The sequence below is a fragment of the Capsicum annuum genome, chromosome 12 (assembly GCF_002878395.1).
Source record: "Capsicum annuum cultivar UCD-10X-F1 chromosome 12, UCD10Xv1.1, whole genome shotgun sequence".
Taxonomy (NCBI): Eukaryota; Viridiplantae; Streptophyta; class Magnoliopsida; order Solanales; family Solanaceae; genus Capsicum; species Capsicum annuum.
Genome location: NC_061122.1, coordinates 66,425,709 through 66,436,237, shown reverse-complemented (window position 1 = coordinate 66,436,237; position 10,529 = coordinate 66,425,709). Strand labels below are relative to the sequence as shown.

Genomic DNA, 10,529 nt, shown 5'->3' with positions numbered 1-10,529 from the left:
ATTTATTTGCTGCCATATTATTTTGTTTTGCTTGGATTTGCTTGTCTCCTCTTGGTTCAAGTTGAAAGGAAAAGTTTAGATTTGGGTATTCTTCCGCTGCTACCCTGTCGGGCTCTTTGATTGTGCTCTTGCCTTTCCCAAGAAGATTAAGGGAAGCTTTGCCAATGTGAAATTATATTTTATGATCAACTGTTTCTAGTTTATAAAGGGTATCTTATGGGAATCTCACAAAAAGAAATGTTATCTCTTTTGGGAATCTCATAAAAAGAAATGTAAATTTTGAAAACAATAGTGAGATAACACAAAATAGGATATATATATTATGACACACGAGTAGCAGCAAAAGAGTGGATTGTATTAATTTTTTACAGAGTAAAGATTTAAAAGAAAAACATAAAGCATTTTACAATAAGAAAGGACTATTGTTTACAAGTTACAAATGACCTTTGAGTTTTGGGAACTGTCAAAAGAATCCAAAAAATATCAATGTATGTAAATCTGGTTCGAACAATGTTAAAGAATTTAGGGCTTGTGGTACCTTTTGCTTTCCCCACAGCCCATGATATTAGTAGGCAATTTGCCAACTTTCTCAATCCCTTCTTCAAAGACAACTCCCATTCCCATGAAGAAATGTGACTCAATATGGCAATGGAAGGCCCAAACTCCAGGATTATCGGCCCGAAACCGCAATGCAGTCCATCCATAAGGATGGACAGGGATTGTGTTCTTCATTATTGGGTTCACAAGGTTGTAATTCTTTGGGTCAATGGACTGGTTGAACTTGCCATTACCATAGCCCATGACCCAAAAGTCATGTCCATGTAAATGCCAAGGATGTGTCTCACTGTTGTTGGGATTCATGGTGTTGGCATTTTGCAATATGATGTCCACTGATGTGTTGAACTTCAACCGGTAAATCGAGTTGCTAGTTGTGGCGTTCACATTCTTCGCGATATTGAAAATGTCATAATTCTCGTGGTCATAGTTATCCGGAGGAGGGATTTGCTCGAAAGTATGCAATAAGTTGTGCTTAAGGGCAATTAGGTAAGGTGTATGGGGCATGTTGAACGAGACATTGTTGACAGACCAACGTGTGAAACCGTTCACCCTGTTCTGTGTGTTGAGCATGACAATGACCCTGTCAGATGTCTGAGGAGGGGCATGGATGAAATCCTTGTGGGACTTGATTGCAACACTCTGAGCCACCCTGGGGGCAACGTCATTCCAACGGGGCCCCGGGGGTGGTACAGTAGGAGGATATCTCCTAGGATGATTTGGGTAGTAATTGAAAATACCCAAACCATTTGGAGTAGTGCTATTCCTGCTGACAACTTTGGTACTAGTCCAATAATTTCTTGTAGGGTCTTGATCAGCTTTGATTAAGACTGAGTATGTTTCTCCAGAATAAATAAAGAGATTTTGTACCACAAATGGCTCCACATAGTGACCATCTGCCTCAACAACTGTCATGTTATGCCCCTGCATCATAAAATTCCATCACTAAGAAATAAACAAACTCATTTATGTAAGTTGTTGATAGAGGGGAATTGTGAAAAATACCTCAATTTCAAAACTTAGAGCAGCAAGAGCAGTCAAACTGCCAATTCTAAGCCTATAAGTCATGCCAGGAACAACAGTCATTGAATAAGGTGTACATTGAGGATGTGTAGCATTACAAAGAGTAGCATCTGTGCTTGGAGTAGAACAATTGAACCTTCCTCTTCCATGAATCAAGATTGACTAGAAAAAGCAAATCAAAAATTAGTAATATTAACATTAGTGAATATTGTAATTGTACATAATATAGTTTAACAAACATCATAGTACAGTTTTAATTACCTGAGGTTCTCCAACCCAAACAAAAGGCAATGAAGCAAGACCAGTTGCTTGTTCATAAGTGCTCTTGTGGTACCAATCAGTGAGGAGAATACTCCTATCATGGTCGTACAAAAATGGTTCTACAACTCCTTCAGAGACTAATACTCTGATCATTCCTTGTAGCCCTGCTTGTCTTTGCATACCATAATGAGCATGGTACAAATATGTTCCAGGCTGCACAAAATTTGAAAAAATATTCAGAAAACAGATCTCATAATAATGCTACAAATTGAACATTGTTGTTTCTCGCACTTCAATTTAAATGCAAAATAAACATTTTGTCGAGTCAAGGAGAGGGGTTTAATGGACACACTTTTATCAAGAAGAGGTGTCTATCTGGTCACTGGTGCTCAATTAGGAGATGGTGACAATTTAAAGGGTTTATCTATGTATTTCGCATATATATAAAAAAAGACAATGGAAAAAAACAAACTAACCCTATCAACAACAAATCTGTATACAAAAGTATCCCCTGGTACAATGGGACATTGCGTCACTCCTTCTGTTCCATCAGCCCATGGTGTTCCAATCTGCAATCAGAACATAAAATCACTATTAATTAAGTTGATAAAAATAATTAAAGGGAAGCAATTTTATATTTTTATTTTTGGTTTGGCATATTTACCTGTCTAATTCCATGCCAATGGATAGCAAGATTTTCAGTCATCAAGCTGTTCTTGACTTCAACAACAATTGTGTCACCTTGTTTAGCAACAATAGTAGGTCCTGGAGTTTTACCATTGATGCTAATAGAAAGTTTCTTGAAACAATCTGGGGATTTATATTCATATTTAACCTCCCATTTATGATGACGAACTCGACCTTCAACTGAAACAGAAGCCAGAAATAACAAGCATAGCAAAATTACAAAATTATGACTTTGATGGTGAAAATGCTCAACCATGGTGGATTGAGCTTTCAATAACAAAGAGAGAGCTCTTTGTTATTTTGCTAAGGATTTTTGGGGGGTCTAGATGATTTGCTGCTAAATTTGTTGGTGTATCTGTATATATAGTAAGTTTTTTAACGGAGTTGTTAATAAAAAGTGGCAGCTACTCTGACCAAGACAACGTGGGAGTTGGTAATATATACTACTCGTTTTTCTTTTTGATCATTTTGTCAAAGGTCTGTCATTATACTTGCAAATGTTGGAAATTGCCTTGGATTCCGGAAAGAAAGAGCAGTGAAGTTTCGTATAGAGGTGATTTATATTTTTTTAAAATCCCCAAGAGCAAGTGGACTATGGACATTATGTTGGAAAAACTTTGACTAAAGTAGAATGCTTGCTAGTTGGTAGCGTAAGCTTGGGGACTGGGGCCTACATGATGATCATCTACAGGATATCCCATGTTTCCTCTTTTTCTTTTAAATAATAAAGTGACACTAGTTTTGTGAGCGTGAACTTGCTCATGTTGGTGCGGTAGTTAATAAATACATTTTTATATAATCTATTTTGTGAATATTATTAATTAGATTAATTTTTATTTTTATCTTCTTCACTTAAAATATTTTATTATTTAATATTTTAAATTAGATATTATCGTAATTAAATTATGTAGTATTCTAGGATCCTTATTAGTATTATATAATCTTTTGTATTCTAGGTATAAATTGTATAGTTTATTTTCGATTTCTTTTAATGATTTATTCTTTTCGTAAGATGTATCCATTAATTTATGTAATTATTAAATGTTTTGTAGTAATGTTTATTAACTGTTTTTCTTCGTTCTTATATCTTTTATTTCAGTATATATTATTAACATTTTTAATTTTACTAATATTCATATTTTGGAGGGTGATTAAATGGTAGTTGATTAAATGCTTTGCTATAATATTCTTTAGCTTTTTCTCTTAGTTTTTGTAAGTTTTTTATATTATTTTTAAGATATTCTAAATATTCTATATCTTTTGTTTTAAAATATTCAATTAAATTCGTTTTTATAAGGTTATCTATTAATCTTATTTCTTCCATTTCTTGTTCTCAATAATTTAGATATTCGTAGTTTATCATTTTATTCTTCTAAAGTAAATGTATAATAATCTATTCTAATTGTACTATATTTAATATCTTGTTTGAGATTATTAATACTACTAACTATTTTTTCTTGTTCTCTTATTAATGAATTTTTTAAACTATCTAAACTTTTATCTTTGTTTTTTTCTAAATTTTTCAAGGTTTCATATATCCATTTTAATTTTTCATTATTTCTCTAATTTATTTTCTATAATTAATTTCTTTTTTAAGGTCTTCTTGGTTTTTTCTAATTTTCTTAATATTTTCTGACATTTTAGTCTGTATAATATCCATCTGAATCTACATAATATTGATGTTCATAATATATGCGTAAGTTTTCTATACTGTTTAATAATTCTTCTTCTTCATAATCTTGTAATTTTTCCCATATTATTTTATTTATGTCAATAATTTTTATATCTCTAAGTATATGTAAAACAAGTATTTTAATATCATCTGTCATTTAAGCTTGATCAAATGCTTTTTCATAATATTTTTCTGTTGTTTGTTTTAGTCTAAGTAATTCTTGCATATTTTCATTAAGGAATTCTATATATTTTATATCTTTAGTTTCCATGTATTTGTCTAAATTTATTTTCATTTGTTTTTCTACTAATTATATGTTTCTCATATCTTTTTTCCAAAATTCTAAATATAAGTAATTTACCATGGTTGACATGTAGGTTTGGTATATATGTGTTTATAAGTATAATTAGATATTTGTGGTGTGTAATTTATTCTAGTCATATAATATTTACCAAATATTTTTTTTAATATGATTTTTCTTATATCTACTACTTCTATATGCTTAAGTGCATATAAAATAAGTATTTTAAATTTATCTACCATTTCGTCAGATAAATAATTATTCATCTTTCATAAAATTGCTATTTTCAAAATACTCTCTTCAATCATACACATAACAAAATATAATCATATTAGATTACTATATACTAGATTATCTTAAATAACATGTTCGTCGGTCACTATTAGCATGGTAATCCAGATACTTTTCCCCTAAACAACGCCTCAACTCTGGCTACTCTCCACCACGGCTTCTTGCCTTATTAGTTTTACCTTTTGGATGGCATAGTTCTTAGGGATTTTTCTCCGTTTTCACTTTGCTAATAAACTTCTTAACATGCTATTCTTCGAATAATTCTATTATAAAGTAACTAACATGGAACTTATTTTATCATATCATGATTGTTAGGAATTATGAATTTAGCTATTCATAATAGTAAATGAATATACCTGTTCTGGTAGGTTTGATAATTCTAAGTTTTGTTCCTCCATAGATTTTTTCATTGAAATGTACATGTTTTTTAATAAATAATCAAAATATTTGTTGTAGACAAGAGATAATTTTTTGCTTCAACGCATGAAGGCTTACCCTTCATCTGAGCAAATGCTCGTTTATTTATAGGCTGAAGTTGTAAAATTTACATGCACGTGTTTATTTCTAAAAGACTAAAAAACTTTAACAAAAATGTCAAAAAGACTAGGCTATAGGCTATAGTTATCCTAACAAAAAGTCTTTATCTTAAACTACTAAAAGATAAAAAATTATTAATACCTAAGACTTTTCTATACAGATTTTTACAATTTATGTAAAGAAAATTGTGAAAGTTATCTAAATGTCACTTTCATAATTTAATAGCTTGTCTTTTTTATCTTCATTATTTTGCTCCGTAGCTATCTCTTTTTTATTGTATCTGTTGTTTTTCTATTTTCTTATCAGTGTAACATCACATCTGGAATTAAGTTGTGCTTGTCACTACATCTACTGCATATGTGGTCTTTGTATTTTTGGTCAACTTTTTCACAAAATTGATTCATAACTTCTTCTGAAATAATTCCCTTACTGATAGATCTCGTTAATGGTTGTTCTTCTGGTCTGAGGAGTGCTAATCCCCATTTTTTAAGTTCTTCCATATCATGGTCTCTAACTTCTTTGCAAGTTGAATAAACCAATGCTGAATTCCTTGAATTATATATCCAAACTGGCTTTTTATTTGAATAATTATTAAGTAACTCTGATAATATATTATTTATTCCAATAACTCTTTTGTTACGGTAAAATGCTGGTATCTGCATTTTTGGTATCTCGGTCTGTTCACATATTTCTTCCAAAATAATATAATCTTTGGTCATACCCATTTTGACCACATTAATAGTCTATTTAATTTTGTCAAATAATATTTCTGCTGGTGCGGAATAAAATCGAACATAGAATAATTGTTCGTTGGTAATTCTCTTGTAATTCATAAATTCTTTGTGACTTTCTAGGATTCCTGCTAACTCTTCTCTATCGGTTGTGTAAACCATAGATAATAATCCATAATAGTAACATGATTTAATAAAATTTGGGCTTGTACCTAGTAAGGCAATAAGTTTATTGTAATTTTGACATTTTTGGGTAATATATTCTTTTTGTTGTGCGGCTTGCTCTTCACTGTTGTCAATATATTTACGTAAAGAATAATTGTATATCTATTTTTCTTGGTTAAGTGATTCAGAATATGTATGTATCTTGGAAGGTGCAAATGCTTCTAAATTTTGTATATTTGGTGTATATGATTTTGAAAATATTTGGTTGAGGTTATAATTCTTTTTCTTTGATATTCCAGGTCTTATTTTGAGTGACTATATTTTTTCCTTTAGATGTGCCTGCAGCTGTAATTGAAGTTATGTCAATGATTTGAGTTTTAAGGTGTTTCTCATCGTCACCTTCTAGGTCTAGTTTTTTAATGTGCTCTTCCTACACAGTATCTTATTTTTTGTGGTGCTCGACTTGCACTTTTACATTTGTAACTTCAGTAGTTAGTGTAATAACTCGTTCTTGTAATAACTCCATTTGTTTAAACATTTGGAGCAATAAGTCAGTCTGGGTATCTTTAGCACCAGCCTCTGCCATTGGTAAATCAGTTTGAGTAGCTTTGTCTTGATAAGTAATCTGCAATGATATTTTTGTTAGTATTGATTACTTCAATTGTAAATGTAAAATTCAGTATATTTAATACTAGTCTCCGAATTTCCTTTGTCGTAACTGAATTTTATATTTTTCTTGTTATCTGTTCTAACAATAAACTTGTTATACACGATATATGGTTCAAATGCTATTAAACATTTATATAAAGAACATAATTCTTTTCTATTTATTTCTCATTTTATTTCTGTTTCGTTAAACGTTTCTGAATAATATCTAGAATGATGTTCTAATTTTTCTTCTTCATACCTATATTTGAGTACTCCTCTATAACTATATTCACTTGCATTAGCTTCTACTATATATGTAAATTTTTTATTTTCATCTGAAAATTATAATTTTGGTAATTCTTTACAAAATAATTTTATTTTCTGTACCTGTTTTTTGTCTTCTTCATTATATCTATATTCTACATCCTTTTTTAATTTTTTCTATAATGGTTTTAAGTTTTCTGCTAATTTTGGAATATATTCTCTTACTTGGTTTACTAATCGTAAAAATGATTGTAATTTTTTTTTGTATCTAATTCTACTTCTGAATTTATTATTTTTTGGACTATATTTTGTTGCATTTTGACTCTACTTTTATCTATTTGTATTCCTAAAATGCTATCTGATTTTTCATAATTTTTGCTTTCTTCTCACTTAAACTTATTCCTGATTTTTCTATTATATCTGTAAATTTTTCTAATAATTTTAAATGTTCTTCTTTAGTTTTTGTATATAATAGTATATCATTTATGTATACTATACAATTAGGTAATTGTTTTAAATAACTATCCATAAAATGTCGATATCTATCTGGTGCACTTTTATATCCAAATGGTAGTACATTCAATTCATAAAATCCTTGTGGTACCGTAAATACGGTTAATTCCTTAGATTCTTCTTCTAACTTTAAATGGTAAAATCCTGATTTACAATTAAATTTACTAAAATAATTATATCCTTGTAGTTATCTTATTTTTAATAACTTGTTTGGTATTGGGTAATTATAAGTCATAGTTTTTGCATTTAAATTTCTATAATCAATAATCATCCTACTTTTTCCTCTTTTTTGTTCACTATGTTTATTTACTATAAATGCTGGGTTATTATGTTTACTATTACTTTTTTGTATATATTTTTTTTCTAATAATTCTTCTATATGCATTTTAAATTCTTTTAAATCATCAAAATTATATGTTAATGGTTTCTGGGTTATTATGATATTTTTATCTATTAATTCAATTTTTATAGTGGTTTTATATTTTTCCCATCCTTTTAATGGATCTTCACTATATAATTGTTCTAATTTTTTCTTAATTATTTTTATCTTATTTATTGAAAATATAGTTATTTCCTTTTTATTTATTGAAAATACGACCAGTTCTATTGTATCATCAGTATTTTTTATATTTTTTAATCTTTGTATAATTTTTTCATTTCCTTCTATCCAATCAGTTTTCTTTCTTATTTTATTAGTAACTCTTTTTGCTTTTACTTTCTGTTTACATGGTGTTGTAAACCACCAATCTATTCTAGTTATTATATGTGGGTATAATTTATCTAAAAACGGCATTCCTAAAAGTATATCTTTTGATGTTAGCTCATAATTATAGATTTCTTCTATTGTTAATATTTTATCCCATACTTGTGTTTTTACGTTCTTAGCTTTATAAGTAATTAAGCTTCCTTCGTTATTAAATGCTTTAACTATTATTGGTGTTTTTAATTTATCCCATTTACTTTCTGGTAAACAATTATATCTACATAAATTAGCTTCTGCTCCTGTATCTATCATAGGCGTATAATATCTACTGTAATATCCTTCTTCTACAATCTTCATTAATACATATATTTTCATATCATGTTGAAGCTCTTCTTAAGAATAATTTTTCTCTATTATATGTTATAGATAATTGTATATGTTCCATATTGTATGGTTTTACTTGTTCTAGCCATTTAATTCCTAATATTATGTCTGCTTTTTGCATTTCTTCCTTTATTTCAAATTCTATTTTCATTTTTCTAACTCCTATTGTTATTTCTTTTTCTGCTATATTTTTAATGTTTATTAAGCTTCTTGGTAGATCTGGGCATATATTATTATCAGATTTTATTTCCTCATTTTTTACTAGATATTTTGCTATATAATTTTCTTCTTGTCCTGTATTTAAGAGTATTAAATATTCCTTTTCATTTATTGTTCCTGTTATGTAATATTGGTTTAATTTAACTATTGAACTTGTTTCATAACTTGTTCTTTTTTATGAACTTGATAATTCTGATTTTTTATAAGCTATTCTTTTTTTGTACTTAATCTATCATTTATTATTTCTAAATCTTATTCTATGTCTATATTTTTGTAATTATAATCATTATTATCAATTGTTTTTACGAATTGTTCAAAAGGACTTTCTATTTGTATTTTATTAATTTTATTTTTTCCTATTATTTTGTGTTTTGTAGTTAATACATATAGATTTTTACATCTTGCTGTAAATATTTTACTTCCTGGGGTTAGTTCTATTCCTGATATTTTCCAATACAATACTAATGATTTATCTATATTTTTATCTGTTATTGCTAATGAATAATTTTCACTTATTATAAATTAAAATTTTTGGTATATTAAATTTCCTTTTATGGCAGTTATTATACTTTTTTCTATAGGTTTTATAATTCTATCATCTGCTAAATATAATTCTATTGGTGCATCTATTCCTTCTCTAAAACATGTTTTTATAAATATCTCTGTTCCTCTAAGGTGTACATATTTTATTGGGTCTCTACTTTTTATGTCGTTTATTTCTTTGTTTATTATCATTTTTGTTACTAGTGGTATACTAGCTTTAGCTTTACCTTTTGCATATCTGCAATATATTACATGTTCTTTTTGGCTTACTACATAATATTCTTTCTTTTTCCTAGTAAATATATTTTTTATTATTGGTATTTTAAATATTTTTTCTACACTTAAGTCTAACTCTTTTCCTTTTATTTCATCAAATATATTATTATCAAATATTATTTTTTGATTTGTTCCTTTGTCATTTAAATATTCTTCTTTTGTTATTATTTTTATATCTTCTTTAGTTATTTGGTTTATTTGTATATCTTCTTTAGTCATTTAATTCGTCTAATTCACTATTTATTTCATCATCTTCTATTTCATTATCTGTTTAATTCTCTGAAATTTCATATATATTGTCTTCACTTTCTAATTCGTAATCTATATAATCTATCTGCATATATTCTGTATTTTCTATTTTTATTTCTGATATTTGTTTATTTTTTAAGTTTTTAGGTAATTTACAATCTCTAACTAAATGTCCTAATTTTCCGCAATTATAACAAGTAAATTCTTTTATAAATTTCTTTTTCCTATATGGTCTTTTATGCTTATAATTTTTTACATAATATCTTTTTCTTGGTTTTTTATATTTATATTTTGATTTTTGTATTTCTTATATTTCTTATGTCTTTTTCTTTTCTTATAATATTTTTCTTCGCATCCAAATTGAGGTGCTGTTTTATCTTTATAACATGCTAAATTTCTTATTAATGTTTTTTTCATTTTTATTTCTTCTCTATATTTTTCACATAGATTTCTATACCATTGTTGTAAAAATTTTATTCTTGCTCCTAGAGTATCTACTATTTTTGC

The 10,529-nt window shown here is 27.9% G+C and overlaps 1 protein-coding gene across 1 annotated transcript; it reads right to left on the bottom strand.

The window, feature by feature from the left end:
* Window positions 1-334: 334 nt before the first annotated feature.
* LOC107851279 (L-ascorbate oxidase) lies at window positions 335-3,109 on the bottom strand. The gene is made up of 5 exons (XM_016696232.2): window positions 2,504-3,109; window positions 2,316-2,408; window positions 1,840-2,052; window positions 1,561-1,740; window positions 335-1,479 (listed from the first exon to the last, which is right to left on the bottom strand). Exons 1-5 carry the CDS (start codon window positions 2,780-2,782, stop codon window positions 523-525), a joined length of 1,722 nt encoding a protein of 573 aa, XP_016551718.2. The 5' UTR covers window positions 2,783-3,109; the 3' UTR covers window positions 335-522.
* Between the last annotated feature and the right edge of the window lie 7,420 nt (window positions 3,110-10,529).